The sequence below is a fragment of the Corvus hawaiiensis genome, chromosome 19 (assembly GCF_020740725.1).
Source record: "Corvus hawaiiensis isolate bCorHaw1 chromosome 19, bCorHaw1.pri.cur, whole genome shotgun sequence".
NCBI classification, from domain to species: Eukaryota; Metazoa; Chordata; class Aves; order Passeriformes; family Corvidae; genus Corvus; species Corvus hawaiiensis.
The window spans coordinates 6592681-6617040 of NC_063231.1; the positions used below are offsets into that span (position 1 = coordinate 6592681).

At 43.8% G+C, this 24360-nt stretch overlaps 2 protein-coding genes across 5 annotated transcripts in view; one reads left to right on the forward strand and one right to left on the reverse strand.

The window, feature by feature from the left end:
• Positions 1-2031: 2031 nt before the first annotated feature.
• Positions 2032-10851, forward strand: ANKRD40 (ankyrin repeat domain 40). 4 transcript variants are annotated; one of them, XM_048323617.1, is made up of 5 exons: positions 2032-2153; positions 4729-4877; positions 5877-6350; positions 7161-7342; positions 8575-9738. In XM_048323617.1, the coding sequence occupies exons 1-5, from the start codon at positions 2032-2034 to the stop codon at positions 8713-8715; spliced, it is 1068 nt and encodes a 355-aa protein (XP_048179574.1). In that variant the 3' UTR covers positions 8716-9738. The 4 variants fall into 4 exon arrangements, with proteins under 4 accessions (XP_048179574.1, XP_048179575.1, XP_048179576.1 ...); XM_048323618.1 differs by having other exon boundaries at positions 2065-2153; positions 4465-4877; XM_048323619.1 differs by lacking the exon at positions 2032-2153 and adding an exon at positions 9997-10851 and having other exon boundaries at positions 3076-4877; positions 8575-8628.
• A 1946-nt stretch (positions 10852-12797) lies between these two features.
• The window catches only part of ABCC3 (ATP binding cassette subfamily C member 3), a 45480-nt gene continuing 33917 nt past the window's right edge, over positions 12798-24360 (reverse strand). Inside the window, exons 18-30 of the mRNA XM_048323609.1 lie at positions 24120-24287; positions 23214-23397; positions 22182-22287; positions 21335-21488; positions 19722-19929; positions 18638-18948; positions 17726-17925; positions 17501-17627; positions 16456-16557; positions 15355-15501; positions 14264-14422; positions 13728-13894; positions 12798-13057 (exon numbers count right to left, since the gene is read on the reverse strand). Coding sequence (XP_048179566.1) covers positions 12967-13057; positions 13728-13894; positions 14264-14422; positions 15355-15501; positions 16456-16557; positions 17501-17627; positions 17726-17925; positions 18638-18948; positions 19722-19929; positions 21335-21488; positions 22182-22287; positions 23214-23397; positions 24120-24287 — 2124 coding nt within the window. The 3' untranslated portion in view covers positions 12798-12966. The remainder of the gene's footprint in view (positions 13058-13727; positions 13895-14263; positions 14423-15354; positions 15502-16455; positions 16558-17500; positions 17628-17725; positions 17926-18637; positions 18949-19721; positions 19930-21334; positions 21489-22181; positions 22288-23213; positions 23398-24119; positions 24288-24360) is intronic.

The window sequence follows — 24360 nt, forward strand, 5'->3', positions numbered from 1 at the left end:
CTTGCTGGTCATGGCTGGAGGCTGAGGACACGGGCCTGGGCACAGCTGAAGCTGTATCATGGTCCCCTCTGCACCCTGGCAGGAGAAAGTCACCCAAACCACTCCTGATGCACTGCTACTGAGTCCCGGTCCTGAGTGCCTCCAGCTGTGCATATTCCCTTAGGAATTCATGGAATTGTAGGATCGTTATGGTTGGAAAAGGCCTCTAAGATCATCCAGTCCAACCATCACCACACACACCAATAAACCATGTCCTCAAGTGCCATATCCATACGTTTTTTGAACACTTCCAGGGTTGATGACTCCACCACTTCCCTGGGAAGCCTGTCTCCATGCTTGACAGATTGAGGGAGAATATAAGTCCTTCATATGTAGCATAACTCTTACTCTTTGACCTTGGAACCAGCCCATTTTGTTTTCCTTTCTAGATGTGACCTTGTACTCGATATATACTGAATTTCAAATAGCAATTGTCAACTATTTTCCAATTACTCAACATCATTTTGAATGTTCTAAGTACATATAAATAATTAAAATTTTAATTACATCATCTTTTTTGAAAAGCTTCAAGCCAATATTCATGCTGTAAAACCCACTTAGACTCATAGCAACTTTGTTCAGCATCACTGAGGGCTTCATGCAAGCACCAGTTGTTACCTGAGGAGCTTCTTTCTGGAAATCTCTCCCCAAAGCAGCACTGTGAGGCACCACGATCTTCTTTCAAGCTTTGCAATTTTGTAATGATTTAAGACCCCACTGGAACTGTTGGAAGAGTGTGATTGAAATCAATGTAACACAAGTTGTGGTGTGAATTTTCAGGCAATATCCTGCAGTCTGGGTTTGGGGATGGGAGGAAAGGCAGGGGGGTGTTAATGCTGGGAATTGGGGCAGAACTGGGCTGTTTCAGTTTCTTTGTAATGCTCTGATTGCATTGTGGAAGCAAACAGGTATACTGGGGCCTGACTACTGCAGAATTCCTTGGCACGCTGCTGTGGCTACACAGAGCAAGCTGGAATACAAAAGTGACTGGAGTTTGAAATTATTATTTTGACTTTTTGTAGTGGTAAAGTTTTTACTGATTGCTCTGTAACTTAGTTTAGGACAAATCCACGACGACATAAAACCAAACCTATAATCTTTCCAATTGCTTTGCAGACAGATAGTGATCTTTATTTTTTTAGGGATTAGTTGATTCTGCTGAGAACGCACAAAGATGATGAGAGTTTCCTAGGCAGAATAAGAGGATGTCCCATCCCTGGAAGTGTTCAAGGCCAGGTTGGACAGGGCTTGGAGCAACCTGGTTTAGTGAAAGGTGTCCTTGCCCATGGCAGGGGGTTGGAACTGGATGATCTTTAAGTTCCTTCCCAATCATAATCTTAAAAATCTCTTCAGTACCTCCTCATGCAGCAGGCAAACCCAGATTTTTCTGAATCCCTCTATTTAGCCTCTTAAGCAGCAGGTTTTTGCAGAACAGTGGTTATCATAAAGTTCTTCTTTCCTTGAGTAAAACCACTGGATTAAATTAATTAAATTACCACAGACACTCAGTGAGCTAGAAATATGACCTGGAAGTGTCCAATGCCAGGTTGGGTGGGGCCTCTAAATAACCTGGTCTAGTGAAAAGTGTCCCTGCCCATGGCAGCGGAGTGGAACGAGATGATCTTTAAGGTCCCTCCCAATCATTACCACTCGATGATCCCATCATTCACTCTATGATAAATCGAGAGCCCGCAAAAACAATCAGCAGAGCAAGAGACAGCGCGTACTATGCATTTCTATGCCCATTAAACAACGTCTACCCGGGCCTGCCCCGTCCCGCCCGTCCCCGGGCAGCGGCCGCGCCCCGGAACCGGCTGTCAGGGCCGGGTTGTCACCGGCAATAGCGTCCCCCGTGCCGGAGCCCCGCGGGGGTGGCGGCGGAGGCGCGGAGCGGCCGCGGGGGTGCGGGAGGCGATGCGGGAGGCGGTGCGGGAGGCGGTGCGGGAGGCGGTGCGGGAGGCGGTGCGGGAGGCGGGCGGCGGCTGCGGGGAGATGGCGGAGCGGGAGCGGCAGGAGCGGCTGCGGGAGGCGGCGGCGCTCGGCGACGCGGAGGAGGTGCGGCGGCTCGTGGAGCTGGGGGTCGGCCTCAACTCCCAGAACGAAGTCAACGGATGGTAAGGGCCCCCCCTCCTAGCCCAGGGCTTCTCGGCGAGCTCGGCCCCGGCGGTCCCCGTGCGGAGGCTGCCGCCGATTCGCTCCGCACGTGAAAGGCGAGGTGGGGTGAGTTGAGGAGGAGGGAGAAGGTCGGTCCGCCGCCGAATACTCCACTATGGAGCTGTCGGTATTCCAGAGAGGATAACCGGGGTCACAAACACGCGTCCCCATCCCACCTCGTGCCCTGTTTGCCCCTTCTCCAGGTCACTGTGGACTTACTTTGTAGTGTTGGTTTTGATTTTTTTTTTTTCCCCCCCCCCAGCCTGAGACGGTGCGGTCTGTCAGAACACAAACCTCGGCTTTACGTGCTCTTGCCTAGGCAGAAATATTTATTATTAACTCAAGTTTTAAAATTACTTTCTCTTTCAAGCAGGGAACTTGTTCCAGCGATGTATACAAACGTGGGATTTGGCATCTCGTTCAGATCCACCTGAGGACACTAAAGCCAAGGCTATTCTGTAATAGACACTTGTACAAGTAACACTGAAGACATGAACATACACACATATTTTTAGTTGAAGGAGGATTTTACAGGGGATGCTCAGGCATTTTTGGAGACTGTTTTCCACAAGTTCAATTCAGCCTGTATTTACTGTGCTGGTTTGTGCTTGAAGTTATAAACTTACGAAAGAGAGGGAGAACAACTTTTTACCACAGGCACATAGTGATGAGACAAGGGGAACAGTTTTAAATTAAAAGAGGAGAGACTTAGATTAGATGTAAGGAAGAAATTCTTCCCTGTGAGGGTGCTGAGGCCCTGGCACAGGTTGCCCAGAGAAGCTGTGGGTGCCCCATCCAAGGCTGGGTTGGACAGGGTTTGGAGCAGCCTGGGATAGTGGAAAGTGTCCCTGCCCCTGGCAGGGGGTGGAGCGAGATGAACTTTAAGGTCCCTTACAACTCAAACCATTCTAGGATCTATGACATTATAATTAAAAATAGGAAAAATAAAATTAGGAAAGGAGCAAGACTTTTAAAGATGAAAGTTCAATTAGCAGTTTTGAGAAGCATGGAACACTTAACAACTTGAGCTTTAAATTGTGATTAAAATTAAAGCTTGTAAAAATTTAAAATGATGGATTCATAGGGTGCTGAATTATCTTAGTGAGTGAGCTAAAACGCAACCAGTCATCAGAATGAGTTTGTGTATAAACTAGAATTGATGAACTAAGTCTTGTCATAAAATATAATTATTTTAAAAAATAATGATCTGGTAATTTTTAACCATGGCAATAAATGGATCTTCACTGTTGTTTAAGTTTCTTTGTACAATTAAAATTTCTCCAGTGAGCTTCTTAGCATGTGTGATGCTTAGAGGTACTGCGTACTTACATTTTGGTGCGTATCAGGTCCATGGGTAGATGGTTCCTCTCTGCACAGGCCATGTGGAATGGCCAGGATGAATCCCAAAATGAGGCTGTGCTGTTGAGCCTTACTTATCTTCTCTATAAACTGAACCCAGCAAATTTTGTGCTCAAAGCAAATACCACCCTGTCTGTCTGACTTTGCAGTCTCTTTAAAAAAAGCCCCACCAAACCAAACCAAACCAAACCAAACCAAACCAAAAAACCCAAAGTGGAAAAAGCTTTTTGGAGCTGGACTTGAAACTGAAAGTTTATTCCCTTCTAAGTTTATTTATCTCTGCTTTATTTTATATAATTCTTAAATAGAAATAAACAAAGTTGGAGAAGGGTTAAGCATGTACATTTTTCTGAAGAGTTTCCTTAAGCCGGAGCTAGAGAATTAAAATATAACAGGTAGAGAAAGGTCAAACAGCACTAGAACCTGGGATAGAGAAGAATGGTACAACTCTATAGCAAGTTACATGTGTGAGTCTAAGTCCTTAATACACACACTGAATTAAGATCTAAGCACTAAGCAGCTTTTAGGATGTTTCCTTAATATGTCTCACTAGTCAGCAACTGCAAATAATTTGAAAACACAGAAAAGTGATTAGTTCTGTGCATCACTTACAGACAGCAGAAAATTAGTTGTCTGCAGATCTAAGCTGAGTAGTTACTGATGCAGCAAATGGCAACTGGGCAAAGAACTGTTCTTAGAAACTGTGTTTTACAATATTTCAAACATAATTTACTTGCCAAAAAGTGCAAGTACTTGTGCTGGCAGCATTAATTAAAGAGTACATATAGCATCCCAGGGAGATATTGGTAATAGATCACATATACACACAAACACAAGTATTTTAAGTACAGCTGATTATTTCAAAGGTTAAAGTATCATACACAAACCTTATTTTCATATTTATTTTTCCAGAAACGACTGTAGCCTAAGAAATGATAAATTGAAAGGATCCTGAACTTGAAAAATACTACTGTAGTCAAGAGCATTGGAGCAAAGAGAAAATGACATCAGCAGGTACCACTGCAGGCTCCAAATTCAGAGTGAATTTCCAAGGAAGTTTGCAACTCAGACCTATTTTACATGTGCATAGAGTGTTCTCACAGGCAGCAAGAATGAGTGGAGATGACTCTGTCAAACCTCAGGATTTGACACAGGGTTCATGTTTTCCATGTACAGGACCTGTTTGCACTGGGCCTGCAAGCGGAACCACGTGGCGGTCGTGGCTTATCTGCTGCACGCTGGGGCTGACAAGGACATCCTGACCAAGAAAGGGGAGAGGCCAGCCCAGTTAACATCCAAGAGAGAGATCAGGAAGATGTTGGGAGGTAACCTATAGTGACTGTTCCATATGATCATCAAAGATTGGTAAAAGGATGTTCAAACATCTGTGCTCCGGTCTTTGTTTTGCATGTGAAGATACGGTGTTTCGGTTTTGGTATTAGGACTTGATTTCTGGAGTGTTTACATGGTAAGAAAACAAAGTTCAAGTAAAGGGGATTACCAGTAAATTCCATACCACCCTAGCCAAACTGTTTTCTGAACACTGAAGATTTAGAAAAAATGTATTTTGAGGACAGCTATGTGCCAGGCAGATGCAGTTTCCAGTTTTCAGAAGGACAGGAGGAGAGAAATCTCTCAAATTTATAGGAAGCTGTTGTATGAGCAACACCTAATTTTCCTCATGTTCTGCGTTGGATAAATAAAAATTAGCAGCCTAGATAAACAGCTAGTTAAAGGACATTGTAGAGCATCTCTATCGTGTTTTGTAACTGCTGGAACAGAGCAGGCTTTGCTGCTGGAGGTGGTAAGTAATTTGAAATGCAGTCGATTAACAACCTCTTGCCTGTCCTTTGGACTCCGCTGTCTGGTTTTGTTTTCATTGTTATCTCTGCCAGCTGTTGAATGGGTAATGCAGCAGCTCTCCCAGTACTGCATGTTCTCTTCCCTTTCTCCTCTGCCTTAGTATCAAACAACATACGACCCTTTGTTTTTCATTGCCTGATACATTATGAAGATGACAGCATTATTCCACCAGAGACCGTGTTACAATGTGCTGCTACAGATTAAAACAAGCCAAAATAGAAGTACTGCAGTGTTTAGAAGGAATTAGCACCCCCAGAATTAGCAGAATCAGACTCAGCTTTTGTGTTTGTATGGCAACACCTAAGCATTCTATTTATTGTAGGAAAAAAGACTGTGCTTCCTGATGCATCTTCTAACCCACAACGCTTTTAACACTCCATCCCCTCTGTGTAAAAATAGAAAAAAAAAAAAAAAGAAACCCAAAATCAGTCTTGGAGAATGTTGTTTTGTTTGTTTTACAGTGGAAGATGATGAACTCCCAGACTTAAAGCAAGATTCAGATCTGCCAATCATCCCCAATTACCTGGCTAACCCACCTTTCCCATATGTTTACAACACCTCGAGTACCAGTATTCCAGATCCCACCCTGAATGGGAATCTCTCACACTTGGAACCACAACACACCAACTCTCCATCTGTACCTGACTCTGTCGCCTACAGACAAGCACCGCTACAGCCCGGGAATGCTGCTCCTGAGGCGCCTCCCAACGGGGACATCCCACGCCTGCCCCGAGGGTCTGCTGGGCCCCTACACCCAAATCCTGTCCTCCAGAGAGCTCCTGTTTACCAGGGGTCAGTGTCTTGGGGCAGAAGCCCCTCTTTGCCAGCAGGATCCAACCAGTCCTTACCCCAGCAAGGGAATGGCTCCTGCATGGGGCCCGTGCCAGCCTTTCAGCCTGTTTTCTTCACAGGAGCTTTTCCACTAAACGTGCAAGGTAACACCAGAAATCTCTTCTGCCTTTGTTTTGATCTTCTGTCACCTTGGGCAGTGCAGACTAATGATGTGTTTCCAGAGACTTTCAGGTTCCCATGCTTAGGCATTCAGGAAACATTTGAAGGGAATGAAGTAGGCAGATAGCCTGTTTCTGCTGGAACTGTTATTAAAATATTGATGTAAACATTTGCTGTCTCAATTGCTATAAAAGCATACAGACACCAGGGTAATCTATTTCTCCAAATAGCATAGCCCAAGCTGCAAATACAGATCATGAGCAAGCAGTCAGTGAGCTCAAGAGAATCTCACATGGCTCAGTCTGCACTGAGCTGTTCTAGGATCTGCCAGTTCCACAGGGAAGCTTTGCCTACCCAGAGAGGAAATCCTGGAATTCTAGTTTCCATTCAGAATTTTGTTCTTCAAGTAAGAGGCATTCTAATACCACGGGGTAGCAATGAGAAGGGAACTGACAGTAAGAAATACCAATAAAAGCAATCTTGGATTGCTCAGGAAATTGATAACCAATATAAGCTGCTGTTAAATCAGCTTAAATCAATTAAAGTGAGTGGTTCAGACATGCACACATATACTGCATTAGATATGCTATGATTTTTTCATATAGGTTGATGAAAATCAATCTTACAAAAACTGTGCTCATACGATTCCAGGTTTTGCTTTCTGAGGACTCAAGTATTGTTACCAGTGACACAAACAAGGTTAATTGAAAATAGAAATACTTGAAGTTGTTAGAGACATTGTTTCCAATTCCTTTATACCTCTGCCTATTAATGTGACTTTTTATTTCTAATAGAACTGGTGCTGAAAGTGAGAATACAAAACCCTAATCTTAGAGAAAATGACTTCATTGAAATTGAACTGGACAGACAAGAATTGACCTACAAAGAGCTGCTCCGAGTGAGTTGCCGTGAGCTGGGTGTGAACCCTGAGCACATCCAGAAGATCAGAAAATTACCAAATACAATGTTAAGAAAGGTAAGAGCTCTACATTTTGAACTGCAGCAACTTATAAAAGGGATTTTTAGGTTACTGTTACAAAGGAATAAATGTTGGTCACCTGCATAGGCCCACGTTGGAAAAAAAAACCAAACCAAAAATGCAAAACCTCTGCTCAACTTGCAGCACTGAGCAGTTGTTTGGGATTTCTTAAGTAAAAAGGTCTCAAAGTTCTTGATCACTGCCTTTCATAACCATTTGGTGCTGGACCCAGTTAATACCTGATTTTATGACTCCATTGTAAAATTCAGTGCAACACCACCACCACTGTGAGCTGCCAGCAGCATTTAAAAGGCCTGCAGAGCTCAACCAAGCTCTGTGAGTTCAGCAAGTCCTGGCTGCAGTCCTTGCACAAACAGAGGTGTTTCAGGGTTACTACTCTGAGTGCAGGACTCTGAACATAACTGTCCTTCCTTCAGTGACATTTGCCCTGCAGCCAACAGAGAAGGGACCTGCCGACCTGTTTTACCAACTCACCACTGACCTTTCTTTCACTCTCAAATCCTTGTAGAGCATTGTTGGCATCACTTGTGGGGCAAATCTGATGAGGAATAAATTAACAGACTTCACTCTGCTGCATCTTCACTGACTGTGTGTGGCAGTTTGATGGTCTAAACCACCACACCGTGTTAGTCAAAAGTGGAGGAAAAAAGACACAAGCAATTCTGTCACTTTCCAACTTTGGTTATTGTTGAAAGAACTTTTTATTTTCATTTCTAATCACTTCAGACTCTCTGGTAGGACTGCAGGACCCCTACTGTTCCTGCAGTGACACAAACCTGACTGTGTACTGCTGTTGGCAGCAGAGCACTGCTGCAGGGGCTCAGAGCTGGCCTTGCTGGGCTGCTCTGAAGGAAGCCAGCCACATGCAGGACAGGACCTCCTTGGGTAGATGATCAAGAATTAGCAAGGGGGAAAAACCAGAGGATTTGGGTGGCATGCAGTAGATCTTGACAAGTGTAATCCCACTAATCACTTGCACTCACCATCAGTGTTGCATTCCTTCTAAGAACAGACTTAAGGCAGTAGCCGAATAAGACCCCAGAGTAAATACAAGATGCAACAGGATATCTGTTTTCCAGTTCACTGTAAACAACTGCCATAGTTATGAATAAATACATACCTTGTGTTAGTATGAGCTTATTATTTTAACTTAGCTCTGCAAAATTAACAGACACTATCACCTAACTCCTTATTGTATTTGTTTAAAGGACAAGGATGTTGCAAGGCTACAGGATTTCCAAGAACTGGAGCTTGTTCTAACAGTAAGCGACAAAAACTTACTTTTCAGAGTCCCAACACTTTCTGAACAGAGTGGGTATAACAAGAAGGCATCAGAACTTACATACTAATTAAGGAACAAAACAAAAGATTTGTATCATTTGTTACACAATTGCATTTGAAATATGGTATCTCTAAGGGCTAATGACGTGAAAAAATCTATTTTGTTAACCATGAAATAAACTGAAGTGGTTATGCACATTTACAGCTTCTAGTTAATCTAAGAACAGTGAGTCTGGTATGAAAGTAGCTCAACGCACAGGAAGTATTGGTAGAACTATCTGTTAATGCAACACTTCCTTACAAAAAGATAATCTTGAAATACTGCAGAGTTAGCAGCTCTCAGGGAAAGGCTTACCTTAAGCTGTTCTAATAATTTGTTTGCTATAAAATAGCAGAGGTACTCAAGCTAAAGAACCTGCCATGAAGCCCATTTAATATTTGTACTGAGTCCATTACTGTTAATGTTCTCTTTTTAGATCACATTTATTAAGTCCTATCTTACTTAGAAGGAAAAAAAACAAGAAGGGTTTAAATCTGTGGAAGCACAAAATTATGTCAAGTTTCAATGCTATCAAGTGACTTATTACTTGTGATTTCTTAATCCCTGTTTACACTTTTCCCTATTTCTCAGGTTGAAAATAAAAGTGATAGTAATTATCCAAATAATAAATATGCTCTCAACCAAAATCCCTTTTAGTGTTGTCTGTCAATATATACATGTGCAATTGACATGTAATGACATGTGCAATTTAATATACTATTTTTGTTACTGTGTTGACATTTCTTCAATGCTGCTTTAATTTCCCCCTTTAAAAGCACAAAAAGTGTAATTTTATTTTCCTTTGACCTCTACATTCCCGAGAAAAATTGCATCTTGAACCTATAAAGTTACCTGTGTAAAAAGAAACTAGTGAAGTGTCCAGGGTTTTCTGGGCTGATATCCAATCTTGATGTTCCTATGCAATGTATTTTCTTTTTTGTGCTGTGACTTGTGTTAACCCATGTAGTTTACTGAAAACAAAATCACTTACTTAAAATTCAGGATTTGACTACTTTGCTGTGAAATTCTGGAATAAAGAAATTGAAAAGTATTTAAGAGCTGGATTTTATCTGATTTTTTTAGGATTTTAGTATTTAGTCACTTGCATTTGAGGAAGAATTCTGCTCTGGTAGCCCACATGAAAAGCAGGTGCTGTGGATACGATGAATAAACCAAAGCCTGAGATGTAACAGGCAAACAGAATGTACCAAACTGGACTGAATTTTCCTGGTTTTTTGCCTTCCTTCTTCTCCCCAATTTCTTTGGAAACCGCAGCTGCCAAAGGAATTTATCTTTTGTCTTGTCTTAGAGTTCAGAGCCCGAGCAGGCTGTGCAGTGTCTGTGGGCTGCTGGGGCAGTCCTGGCCTGAGCCCCTGTGCCTCCACCTGCTGCGGCAGGTAAGGGACAGCAGCTGCCTGTGTCACCGCCCGTGTCACCGCCAATCCAGCGGGAGCTGTCCCCAAAGCGCCCCGGGCTCGCTGATCTCAGCTTGGAAGCGCTTGGAGTGCAGGGACTGAGCACACCAGAGGGAGCTCCCAGCCTGCCGCCAGGCGCCAGCACAGATCCCTGCAAACACCCCAGTTCCCTCTGTGCCCAGCCACCACGCTGAAGCTCAGTCTCCCCAGGGGAATACAGAAGGTTTTGTCACACCAAAAGAGCCTCTTCTGCAAAGTGCCAGAGGTCAAACATAGTCCCAGTCATTGGCAATATCTGTTTTTATACCAGATTGCTGGTGGAGTATTAAGTTCTCTGTAATGGAATAATAAAATCATCATTCCTCATGTCACCCAGGCTGCTGCCTTCTCCCTGTCACAGGAAGGTTCAGGCACTGGCTGAATCCAGGAGGATTCAGGGTTAACCAGCCAGACCCCCTAGAGAAAAGCTCAGCTGTTGGGCAGCAACCTTGCACAGACACTGATCCCTATCTATGCATTCCCAGGAAATTTTTATACCTTGTGTCATTTATACCAGGAAGATACTATTAACACTCCCCAGTCCCAGCAGTGTATAACCACTACATTCTGTCTGTGATAAATAATTCGTTACTTTGTGCTCTGCTACATTAAATGTTAATGTCTAATAAATGCTTGGCTGCAGATTCGTGTTTCTATTCAAGAAGTATAATGTGTAAGAATTAATAAATTATTATTTTTGTCTTCTCAAAGTTTTTCTGTGCTTTCCTTCTGGTAAAACATTTGCTGGGTGGTTTTCTAGAGTGCTTAGTGTAAGATGCAAACAACTAAAGCAAAAGAGGTCCTATCAGATTCTAGCAGCAAATGATGTTTGAACACAGGCCTCCTTTTATCTGAGGAGGCCTGGTTATCAATAATAAAATAGATAATTATTTTTGCAAAACAAATCACCCATTATTTCAGGTGATTAAGTGTTGAACAAGATAAACTAAATACACACCTGCTTGGCATGCACATTCAGCTTAAGTGGAGACTTACTCATAGTGACTTCTGACCCAAAGACATACAGCAGAATTCTGATACTTCTGGTCCAATCGTGTCCCTGTTGGCTTCTGTGGGGTCTACTGAGTTGGAAAAACCTGTGTAGTTTATGTTTTGTATGAAGCCATTTGTGGGTTTAACTTTAAATACATGTTACTTCTTAGGCTGAAGAAGAATTTTATAATGCCGAAGTTGCCCTGGGTAGGGATCCCAAAGGTTCCTGGACTCCTTTGTCCTGGGGGAAATACTGAAAGGAACAGGCTGGAACCACTCAGAGATTACACAGCATTTCACTGTTACTCAGCTGAGTCACAGCTTAATTGGGCCTGTCTTTCCACTTCAAATCCTATGAATCCTTATGCAGAAAACACACAAATCAGGTGTATTTTGTACCATTGATATAATTTACTAATTACAAACCTGAATGCAGTACATAATTTCCCTGTGGTACATACGTTTTCTTGGCAGAATGCTTGTCATTCTTTGGGAAAAAAGCATGTAATAAAATACTTTATGTATATAGAAAATATTTAAAAATATAAAATTCACTTTCTGGTCCTTGTAATTGTAAAATACTTCGTTCACATATCACAAGCTGAGTCTACTACAAAAACTGTTTTGTAAATTACAGTACATTCACAAGTCACTTTTGTGGCAAGTCAGTAACATTAAAAAAAATACCAAACCAAAACCCCAAGGGGTCTTCTCTTCATGCCAGTCCAGCATCTTTGGCCATACTGTAGAAAATACCCTTTGCTGCTATAAGGTTTGCAGGTGTGTCAAATTCAGCTATGGTCCCGTTGTCTAGAACAAGAACCCTGTACAAAACAAAAGATGATGTGGGGGGAAAGATGTGTCAGAAAATTCCTCACAAGGAATATGGTACCTGTTTGTGTCACAAAGCAAACTGCTCTAATCTTTGCCTTGCTTTTGTTTTCCTCAATTATTTTCACATGTTAAAACACACCAGATGATAAACATTCTCCCAGAGCTGCTGCCTGACTAAAAACCGTACAGGTAAAGTCACTGTCTCCCAGGGGCAAGAAGAAGGAAAAAAAAAAAAAGCATCTGGAATTGAAACAATAGTTCCAGAAAGCCAAGGAGATAAAAGCTCATGAAGAATACTAATGTATTTTCAAGTAATTAAAATGACATGCTGTTAGTGAAGAAGTTACAGCAGCTGCTGGTTTAACAAGGCTCCATAAGCTTCCTGACAGTGCCAGGAGTGCCCCTGGGCAGCTCTGGTTTCTGAATATAGAACCTGTTTCCTATGCTGGCAGAGGCAAAGTCAGGGCTGGAGCTTCTGGGATTATACAGCACATCATTGCTTCCATACTGCCCAACAAGAGAACCAGTGTTCATGTCCAGAGACAAGCCAGACCCATCCGAGTGCTGCTTCAGATCCCCAGCAAACCCACCAGCTCGCCACACACCACTCAGATTTTACCTGGTGTAATCCATGATTGTGTTCAGCCTGTGTGCAATGGTCAGCACCGTGCAGTCCTCAAACTGTGTCCGAATGGTCATCTGGATGAGGTCATCTGTCTCCAGGTCGATGGCGGCCGTGGCTTCATCCAGGATCAGGATCCTCGTCTTGCGCAGGAGAGCTCTGGCCAGGCACACGAGCTGCCTCTGGCCAACGCTGCAAGCACAGCCAGCCTTTCACTGCCCCCAGCTCCCCACTGCTCACAGCCACTCGTGCTCAGCAGGTCACTCATCGGGTCACCCAAAAATCCCCGGAATATTTTGCAAGCTGCCTGTTCTGTCAGCCCCGGAGCTCACGCGTGCAGGCTGCGGCATGCCAGCACTAACAGGGACAGGATCACTTACTGCCTGGCCCTGTGCTGGCAGAGCCACCAAATGTGCCTTTTATCGCTGTGACAAAAGCCATGGCAGCTTTCAGCAACATTCACAGTTCTGACAACAGTGAGCAGACACAAGTTTAGGGGAAAAAAAAAAAAGAATAAAAAGGAAAATAAAATGTTATGAGGCTGCAAGCCCCTTCTACCATAAAAAAATAAAATATATACATATATCTGAGCAACCTAGACTTCCTCCCCTGCCACAAACACAGCCCAGACTCAGTCTCTGAGTGTCTGCAGGATGAGGAAGGAGCCAAACATTCATCACGGACAATCTGGTGACACCACAGCCTCAGAAGCCAATGAAGCATATCAAAACATTTTATCATCCCCAGTCATGTCTTCATGGGCCTTCCAAATAAAAATGGAAAATGAACACTGCTAAAGTGTCAGGCAAGGAACTCTTACTCAGCACAGCACTTAGGTTACCAGGGCATTTCCCTTCCTACCAAAACATGTTTAAGGGACTGCCTGTCCCTAATATCCTGTCATCCTGAAACTTCTTTTTGACAAGACAGGATTTGGGTTTGGGAAAAGAATCAAATCATTTGTGGCAGAGGCAGAAGAGGAGGCAAATGTATGGACCTTGGTGGCTTTCTTGGAACAGAAATAGGTGGCCAATACATTTCAGATATGACAGACCAGTGTTTGCCTGTGCTCAAGTGTCACCCACTGTCACAGCTGAATGACAGCTCAGTGAATGTTCTAGTGCAAGCATTCCTTACCTGAGGTTCTCTCCACCCTCTGAGCACTCATAGTCCAACATGGATGGCTGACTGCTGACAAACCTCTTCAAATGAGACAGTTCAAGTGCTTTCCATATTTCTTCATCCGAATACTTATTAAATGGATCCAGGTTCATCCTCAGTGTTCCAGAAAAGAGAACAGGATCCTGGATATAAAACCAATTTTCATTAGACAAGTGCTTTAGCTGTTTTAAGTAGAGATACTATGAGCTGCTGCTTCGAGGTGTCCATTACATTGCAGGTAGGCCACCTCCCAATCCCATCCTCTCTGAAAATATATTACATTATACAGTTCAAACTCAACTTCCAGCTCTAAAGATGGTTCATCCTAAATCCTGTTTTATCACCTAGCTTGTAAGGTGGCAGGATGGGACCAACTAAAGTATAAATAGTCTGTTTTTTCTGAAACAATTTTCAGAGTGTAACAAAACATTTTCCTCTTTGGATAAACCATTATTTATGGTTTGTTAAGCTGCTAGAAAACGGTCCTTCATTGTGACACACAGAAACAGTACCTGAGGAATAATTGTTAGCCTTGATCGAAGGTCATGGAGACCAATTTCTGAAATTTTCACGCCATCAATTTTAATTTCCCCTTTTACAGCTTCCAGGATCCTAAAGAGACAGAGCGTCATGGAGGACTTCCCTGCTCCGGTTCTGCCAACAATTCCAATCTACAACAAATTGCAGGTTGAACAACAAAGCACACAGTTAAGAAGAAAACAACGCCCAACAAAAAACTCCCAAACAACCCTCCAAGATTCATCTAAGAGGTTTGACTGAAGATCTGGATCTAAGAAAGAATGTCCCATCCTTCCCTAGAAACCCTGGGTCATACAATGTAATGTACTTATGGCCATTCCTATAACTGGAATGATACTCCATATAAATCACACATGTCATAAATATAATAAATAACACAGGCCTAGAGCCATCCTACATAACTTTGGGTGATTTGGAACACTCATGGTAGGTCCAGTCACTCAAGGACAAGAAATAAAGGCTCTCTAAGGGCAATTCCTACTTCATGGTAAGCATGTGTATCTCCGTGCCAGAAGGATGCTGTCATCCTGTCTGCTTAGAATAAGGGTAATTCTCTTTTTTAGCAACAGCCTGTTCAGGGAAGGACTTTCCCATGCCAATTGTTCTGTCTCCAGCAGGCAAACCCCAGAACTTTCCATCAAAGCATGACGAAACAAATCTCCCAGAATAAAGACAATTTCCTGATTAGGGAAGCAAAGAATGTCATTTCCTTCCATGCCAAAAATTTCACAGGGAAAGTCAGAGAGCAGAAAAAGCTGCAATTCCTTCTCCTATCTGCACTGCTTCATAAAAGCATTCTTGTCACTGAATTTTTGTCACTTGTGCTGGTGCCTCCTACGTGGTGTACAGGAGCCTGTTGCCAAGTGAACTGGGAAAGTCCAGAAAGTCCCATGTAATTCATCCTACTGCTTCCAGCCAGGAGGATGCTGGCACATGGACAACACAGGTGTCACTGCTGGCTCCTGCACTGGGGTCAGTGTCCCTGTAGACCCTCTCCTCTACTCCACAGTTGTCACTAGAGGCCCAGAGCAAAGTTCTAGCAGACATTCAGCTGGTAACTCACCTTTTCCCCACCATGCACTTGGAGGTTTAGACCCTTCAGCACCAGATCCAGGCCCTTCCTGTACCTCACTGAATAATTCACAAACTCCAGCTCTCCCTTGGATGGCCAGTCTTCCGGGGGACTCTTGCCCTCAATGATCCAGGGAGCCTGAGGAAAACAGAAGCCAGAAATGCCTCATATAGGTTTCAGAAAAAATAATTCAAACCCAGATAAAAGCATTTTATCTGATAAACCAAATCTCAGTGATCAAACAAATTTGTAACAATGGGGAAAAAAACATGGGGTCCTAAGTATCCACCCATTTGTCTTTGTTGTGAAGTTCACAGGGAAAAAACTCTGAGCACAGAGGGATGAATCCTCAGTGGATATAAATATTTTCCCATCAACTTTAGCAGAACACTGCCAGATTTCTGCCGGCTCAAGCTCTGGTTTATAACATGTATCACACATCTTGTCTAGCTACCTTTTTCCTTCCAGGTTAAATATTTGATCTCCAGAACCGTTTACTGCGGCTCTCCTCCACTTCCTAATTCTTAGTATGTACACAGGGCTAACAAACCAGTGTGTCCAGAGAGCAGCTTTCCTGGCACAGCTCAATCTGCCACCTTCAAAAGTCTTTGGCAGCAAAGGTAGGTGATTGGATGATTTCCTGGATTAGCAGTACAGCGTTCCTAGAGATGTTCTCTCATGGGAGGTGAGGAGTGATTAAGCTGATTAAATAGAAATACTACTGAAAACATGTGCAAGGCCTGATAATTGTACTGCAGCTCTGCTCGTGAGCAAGACCATGGCATCAGCCACACAGGTAAGACTGTGCACCAAACACTCCAAACCCAGAGGGACCAATATTCTGATGTGAAACTCATCTCCTGTGCTACAGCCACTCACAGCAGCAGAAAATCAGATGCTAAGAACAGGCTGCATGATAGCAATAATAATTTGGAGCTGTGATAGCATAAATTACAGTTCAGAGCATGACATTTGTTCAGGTTAAATGATAGAGCAGCAACCATCTCTCAACAGCCTGAAAAAAGACCATGTAAATGTGTGTATTAAAATTTTCAGCTTGTTGCTGAGCATGCTGGACTAATGGCAGCTAACCTCTGTTTCAGTTTCTGAATACTCTTTTATTCTTTCCACAGCCACAATATTGGTTTCAAGTTCAGAAGTCATTCGGACCATCCAATTCAGAGACAAGGTCACCTTGGGGAAGACAAGGAACAAAATATCACCCCCAGAGGAACAACATATATAATAAAAAAACCACACAACCAAAACAAACAAAACAAAACCTCAAAACAACCCTCTCCCCCCCCCAAAACCAAAACAACCCCCCCAAAACAAACAAAAACCCAACAAGAAGAAAACACCAAAAACCCCACAAAAAAGCCACAAAAAAAAAACTAACCCCAAAAAAACCCCAACAATAGCAGACACTGCTATTAAGACATGGATTCACATTAATGTTACAAATGAGATAATTACCTTTGCATTAAAGTTAATACAGTTACTGGGACAAGAAGTCTACAGATTATTGGGTGCTTACATGAAGAAGTGTATGATGATGCCTCTTGCTGATTTAACACTCGGCCCTCTCAAAGAAAGTTGGATTGAAGTCATTCCCCAAATCATGCACTTCACTGGGAAACTGCTAACAGCAACTCTGCACATGCATGATCTAAAAGGCTTCTGGCAAGAGTGAGGCCATTAAATCTGCTAAATTCTCCACACTGGGTCAGTACAGTTTGCCTTGTCTAATTATAAATCCTACTGATCTGCCTGTGATTACCTGGACACACCAGTGTGCTGCACAGCAGGATTGATGCACGACACATTAAGCCCATGCTGCTCAAATGGTCTGTTCTTGATGTTCTGATCTGACACTTCCCGAGTCTCCCATGTGCCACCCCTGAGGATACTGGGGTGCAGCACAGCCTTGATGCTCCCAAAGTGCCCTGAGATCCTCCTTCATGCAAGCTTGCTGATGATTTCAGCACTCAGTGTAAATCTCTATTGTCCAAACATCCCACGACTCATTTTAATTATTTCCTTATTAACTCCGGCTTTAGCAAGTACTTAAATTATTGCTAATAGATCCACATCATCTACAAAAATGCAAAGCCCCCAATAAAGCTGTAACACGTACCTGTAAGGCGTAGGACACTGACAGTCCCACCAGGCCAGCATTCAGGCTGGTCCTACCAACCACAGCAAAAAGGGCAGCAAAAAGGACAATGCAATTCCCCACAAACTCAACTCGGATGCCCAGCCACCTGGGAAGAAGGCAGGTGTAAGCAGAGTGGGAAAAGGTTGCCTGGGATCAGTTTTGCAAACAGGGTTACCTAAGTGGAAACAAGAAATGACGTTTTACCTGTTTGACACTATGCCAGGATAATAACTCTTCTGATTTTCATCGACCTTCATATCACTGATGTCCACAAAGGCCTTCACTCTCCTGTAGGCTCTGATGACACTGGCCCCTGACACAGTCTCTGAGAAGTGGGAGTAGATGGGGGATCTGCTCACAGACTCCAGGCGCTTCAGCTGGCGGGAGGTTGCGACGTAGAATCGCTGCCATTTTTCACAGGAAATTGAAAGGTTAATGAAATACTTTCGCTTTTAATTAACAGTGAAGAATTTCTTAGGTTAAGGATTTAAAGGAGATTGCTACTAATGCACTTCAACCCTCTGAAATATTGTCTATAATTAAGAAGAATATCAAGAAAGTTACCTTTACATCATTCCACAAAAGAGCATTGGGTAACTGCAATTTCTTTAGACTAAAGTTGAATTTATCTATGTCCCTTTAGATTTAGTTAATATAATCTAGCAGAATGAATCCATTTGTAGGAGCCTCATTTTCCAAGAAAACAAAATGTGCATTTGCACCTCCATTATCAGGTCTCTATTTAAAGTCTGTGAAATAAGCTTGATAGTTGCTCAGAAATCAATAAAATTGATGCTTTCTATTTTCATCATTTTAATTCCTCACTACCTTGAAAACTTACCAGTATGTCAAATATATCCACACTTTAATATATTGACATGCACTGGAGCGCTGGCTCCAGCAGTAGGCTTACTTTTTATTACTTAAAAGCTAAAACAGGTTATGTCTATCTATTTCACAGCCACATCTTGCAGGACATTTCTTTTCCTGAGAAAAGTAAATAATGTTTTGTTTATATAAACACATAGCTACTTCAGATACTTCCATTTTCCCCCCAAGTCAATGTTGTTTTTCCTAAAAAGAAAAGGAATGGAATAACTGCAATAGCAGTCACACCTGAACAAAGAAGTAGAGAATTGCCAGTGGGACTATAACCACGGTGAAGAGCGGGGTGCTGGCTATGATGATGATCATGGTGGACAAGGAGGTGAAGAATGTCCCCAGGAACATGAGGATGGTGGGCGGGATGACCTCGTCGATGACGTAGATGTCCTTGGAGAAGCGGTTGATGATGCGCCCGGTCGGGGTGGTGTCGTAGAAGGACTGTGGGGTGTGGAATTTGTTCTCCAGCAGCGCAGCATGGAGGGTCCGGGCGGCGTTGATGCCCCCCATGGCCAGGGTGAAGGAGCAGATCAGCACTATGAGCCCTGGCAGGTGAGGAGCAGATGTGTTATCCTGTGATGTCCACGATTCACAGCTCCCTGACCCCTGGCAGTTCCTGCTGTACTCCAAGTTTGTTTTGCTTCACTTTATTCCCTGCCCACCCTTCTCGTCCTGTGCACATCAGCATCGCATCCACCGCTGCTTAAGGCACAGGAACATCTGTGGGATTCACCATCCTGTCTATGGAAAACAGACACACAACCATCTTCCTGCTGTTTTCCACAAGCCTCCATGAAGTCCTAATGCTACAGCTTCACCCCAACCCTTCATGCCCTTCTGCACTGAAGTTTTCATGTTGTCTTTCCAACTTGCCTCTCTCAAGATTCCACAGCACCCATTCAAGTCCCCCTGCCAGGGGCTTCACAACACAATTAAAAGCGTTGGGCTGAGATCAGACTTTGTAGCTCCAGGTTACAGGAGCTCCTTAGGATAGGAGTTGGAGGGCAATTTTTATAGAATCATAGAATCACAGAATGCCTTGGGTTGGAAGGGACCTTTAAGACTACCCAGTTCCCACCCCCCCGCCACTATCCCAGGTTGCTCCAAGCCCCGTCCAACCTGGCCTTGGACACTTTCAGGGATGGGGCAACCACAGCTTCTCTGGGTACCCTGTGGCAGGGCCTCACCACCAGCACAGCAAATAATTTCTTCTTGCTATGTAATCTAAACCTACCATCCTGCCACCACAGCTTTCTGATCTCTTACCTTCTTACCTCTTTCCTAAACATTGGGGCATGATGATTTTACCTGCCCTCACCTTGCAAGAGGCCCAGGGCAGCGTAGACCCCGATTCTCATGGCTGTGTTGTGCTGAGTCCCATTTACCACGGGCTCGTTGGTCCAGTCACTGAGCCACACATTGGCCCCGATGGCAGCAGCATTTTGACAGCAATACAGGAAACAGATCACCAAAGAAATGACAGGGCTGACAGCCTTCATGTACTGCCAGAACACCGTTAGCTTTACCTGCAAAATCACACACCAAAGCTGGTTTGTACAACCCACACAAGCTGGAGTTTAAAAGAGAATTAAGAGATAGAAAAATTCTCGGTGAGAGGAACTGCTGACAAAACTTTAACACCCTCTGACACCAGTCTAACTCAAAACTGCCCAAACTCTTAAACACCACAGAGAAAGGTTCATCTGCCTGAGCTCCTTGTCAGGGTGATGGCTTTCAAAACAACTCAGAAACCTCTCTAAAATACTCTTCCCCTCCATGTTGAGGATCTGTCCTTCATTCATTTCGTGGGGTTTTAGTTTTTAAGACTATGTCAGGGGGAGGGGGGGGTGGGAAGAAAGAAAGAAGGCTGATCAAATAGCAGCAACAAGAATGGGAGCCAATATTTTCAGGCAGAAGAAGCAACTTGGCAGAGTATCGTACTCAAGACTACTTTAAATAGCCTATTTAAGGAAAAGTGTTGAACATGCCTCCATTCTGTGTCTTCACAGCAACTTAAATGAGGTACCAAATGCTAATGCACCCCAACAGGAACATAAACAGATGATGTTTATGGCAATAAGTAAAAGTGCTGTCCCTAAGGTAGTGCAAAAAGGCAGAAAAGCAAAAGGAGACAGAGACTCAGGACAAAACTCAGTCCTCAGAAAAAAGCATAAGAAGGGATAATTAAAAGAACAAGCGTTGTTGATTAGGAACTTTGAAGGCTAAAATAATCCACAGAAAAAGCTGATTGCATGTCTGTGCCATGGACCCCATACATCAGACTAAACAGAGCACACTGAGCCTTCTGAACTGAGGGAAGGGGCTTTTTTCGAATCAAACCTCCCTGCTCCTCTTCCATCTGCTGCTCCTTTCTGTCCCTTTCTTTTACTTTTGTGTTCCCACCTTCTCTTTTTTCTTGTTCCCATTTCTCTCCCTGGCCCTACTCAGGAGGAATACAGCCCCTTTGTACCTACAACCACAAAATACTCTGGAGTTGGGCTGGCAGGTATTTAGGCAGAACAGCCCCGCTGGCACGCAGAGGCAGCTGGCTCGTGTAACCCAGTGCTGCAGCTGGACTCAGCAGCAGCCAAACAGTTTAAAAACCAGCAGTGCTGAAAGCTCTGAGAGGCAAAGGCAGGGCTGATGGAGTGCAGAGCTCTGCAGTATCGGGTGACTGTGGAGGGAGCTGGAAGAGATTTTTTTTTTTCCTTTTTTTTTTTCCCTTAAGTATATAGGGCTAGCTAGGTGCCAAAACCTCTGCCAAAATCCCTAATCTGAATGATCAGTGGCCACTAGATTAGTGCCTAAAGCATGCAGTTGTGATTTATACAACACATTTAACAGAGCTGGATCACATGTTAAAGTAAAAAGGATTTTTTTTTTCAAACAGGAAAAAAAGGTAGAAAAGGGGAGGGGGGAATCAAACCATACCCTGCCTGTTTCAGTGGTTTCAGCCTGAATAAGTTTCTCGTTAGCATTTTTTCTTGGCAGAGGAGGCTCTGCTGGCTTCTTCTCACAGACTCTTCGTTTCGTTGACATTTTGTTGGGACATTCTCCTCCCTCAGAAGACACTACACTAAGTTGCCTAGTTAAAACAAAAGAGTCATTAGGAGAAAAAGGGCATATTGTGGCAGTGCTAAAGCAAGGCTGGGATGTGAATTGGATTTATTCCCAGCTCTTCTACGAAGTTCCCATGCCAGCCTCACTCACAGCTGTGGGTGCTTGCACCACCCCTCTGCATTTTCAGGGATGCCAGAAATACAGGATCTATGAAAGGCTGCAGCAGAGCCTGAGCTCCTTGGAAAAGGCCTTTAGAGGCTTCATGGCAAGGCAGACATTTCAAACTAAACCCTGAGCTTCTCTGTTTTCATACCAGCAGTAGAGCTGGACAGCACCTGTGGGTATGAGCATAAAACCTTTAAAGATTTCCAAGGCTCCCAATGGAAAGGTGCAATTCAAGGGGTTTATTTATCACACATCTGGCAGCAGTTCAGTGTTGTGTGGGTAAATACACACAGTGGTGTTACCTGAGAACCAGAGAGTTGCTTTTAGAAATTGGTTCAGTCCAGGCTGAAAGAAGACTGAAGGAAGAGATGTCGGATCTTCACGTTTACTTTTAAAAGTGTTCACGTTTACTTTTAAAAGGATACTAAACCAATTTATTTACGAGAGGAAATTGAGGAAACTAAAGCCCAGGTGGAGGAGCAGCAAGTGACTGACATCTGAAAGATGTTTTTTTCCCCCAGACAGACTAGAAATGCAAGGATCTCGTGTTTACCTAAGAAACTGCTTGCGGACCTCGTTTGTCACAGGCTCGTTATCGGCCAGGTCTGTGTGGATGCTGAGGGTGTCTTCAGCCAGCAGCACTTCCTCCTCCTCCAGCACTGCAAGACAAGATCACACCTCAGATTTTCTGCCACAGAAAAGCATAGGGAACCCAGAGAAAGGTGGCTATACAAAGGGAGAGTAATGAAAACCAAAACCCCAGCAGGAAAATCACAGTGCATAAGCTCCCCCCTAGCTCTGCTCATATCCCTTCTGTGCATCACTTCTCCTAACGAAACTGCAAAATCTTGTGAGGCAGGTTGGCTGCCAAATGCATTTATATCACATCCCTTTAAGCCATCAGAATGCCAGGCAATAGTGTTAAGAGTTGCTTCTAGCTAAATTCACTCATAGGGCACGTTCTAGGCATGACCCTGGGCTGGGGGAGTCACATCAGGAGTCCTGCAAGCCTCTGCTGTGGCTAGAAGGTGCCGTGCACGTTCCTCTGCGTGGCTGGAGAGCAGCAGTGCTGCAATCACAGAGCGTGGGAACACTGTCACACAGGGGAAACATCCACCAGAATGCTTTCATCTTGCATCATTTTGTGAGAATCAAACCAAGCTGAAAAGCAACCCAAGATTAAATTGTCATTTGAACTTTGCTACACGAAAAAAAACCCCAACCACGTATAAACAGAAAACACAGCAGACTCTGGGTAGCCCGTTTGATAGCAAGCCCAGTTTGTTCTTGGCTATTCCGTCTTCCTGCTGAGCTTGACCTTGCTAGTTGTAAAATAAATTCCCAAGTTTAAAATAATTTCTAAGACAAGAATTTCTTTTTTCTAGGACAAACCACATGAAATTTTGAAAGAAATTTGTGAAAAGTCATACCAGTCATACAGACCTGGCCACGGACAATAATTTTCACGGTAGTACAGAAAGGCAAAGGCCAGGTTGCCATGAAGAACCAGGGACACTTTACAGAGAAAATATCTGTAATCTTGTTGACAAAAAAAGACATGTCTTAAGAAAAAACAATACTGTACTTGTTGGTTCATCCTCTTCAATGTCTTCATCCAGTGCATAATTCCGCAGGAATTCTGCAAAGGCCTTGTTTTGTTTCAGAAGGTCTTGGTAAGATCCCATTTCAGAGATTTTGCCGTCTACCAGGACAATTATATGGTCTACCTGAGGTAGGAAGCTAATGCCATGGGTCACCAGGATTCGGGTCTGGATAGGGAAAAGGGAAAAAAACCCACAAATCTCTCAGTTGCACTGAGGGGACTGACAGTACACAGCAAGCTAAATACTACATTTTTGGGACAGGGAGTGAATTATTGTGTCAAGGTGAAATTCCCAGTGAAATAACACTGTCCATGTCAGGCAAATCAGCTTGGAAATACGTACATGAACTCACTATGCTCCTACTGCTGACAAAAACAGAGGAAAGTAAACACACTGAATTATCATTCCCTCCTTCCCTTATGCTGATTTTCTTTGCAGCCCTTTTCTTTTGAGCTCCGAGATGACCTGAGAAGATGACAGCAGGAGTGGAAGGTGCAGCAAAGCCACTGGAGTTTGGGTTGTTATTGCCAAAGTCCTCTGTAACATCTGTATTTGGTGCAGCTTCCTGGCTGCCTCGGAGTAACAACAATTAACACCACCAGCCTGTGCAAGTTCCAGCACATACCTTGTTTTTTGGAGATCTCACACAGGAGGGATTTTAAAAGACAGGGCAGGTTTCTGCCTCTACACATTCTGACCAGACCACAGCGTTGCTGGGCCTGTGTGAGCAGCGTTTCACTGCAGCCTGGGCTGTGAGGAAAGGTGCCCACACTGCCAGCTACACACAGAAATTCAGGAATGAGCTGGCACTCAGGCCTGGGTGGTGAAACAGCTCCGGTGTTCCTGAGTTTGTGTGTGTTTCTAAGAGGATCTAAACCCCAGCTTACTTTTCCCTTCAGGACCCCATCCGGGCCAATGACTTTGTCGAAGATGTGCTTGGCCACGTGGGAGTCCACGGCGGACAGGGGATCGTCCAGCAGGAAAATGTCCGAGCTGCTGTACACGGCACGGGCCAGGCTCACCCGCTGCCGCTGCCCCCCCGACAGGTTGATGCCCTGGAGGGAGACAGGAGAGAACAAAACGTGTCACACAAAAGCTCTGACTTCTCATGGTTCTCACCCAGCCCAG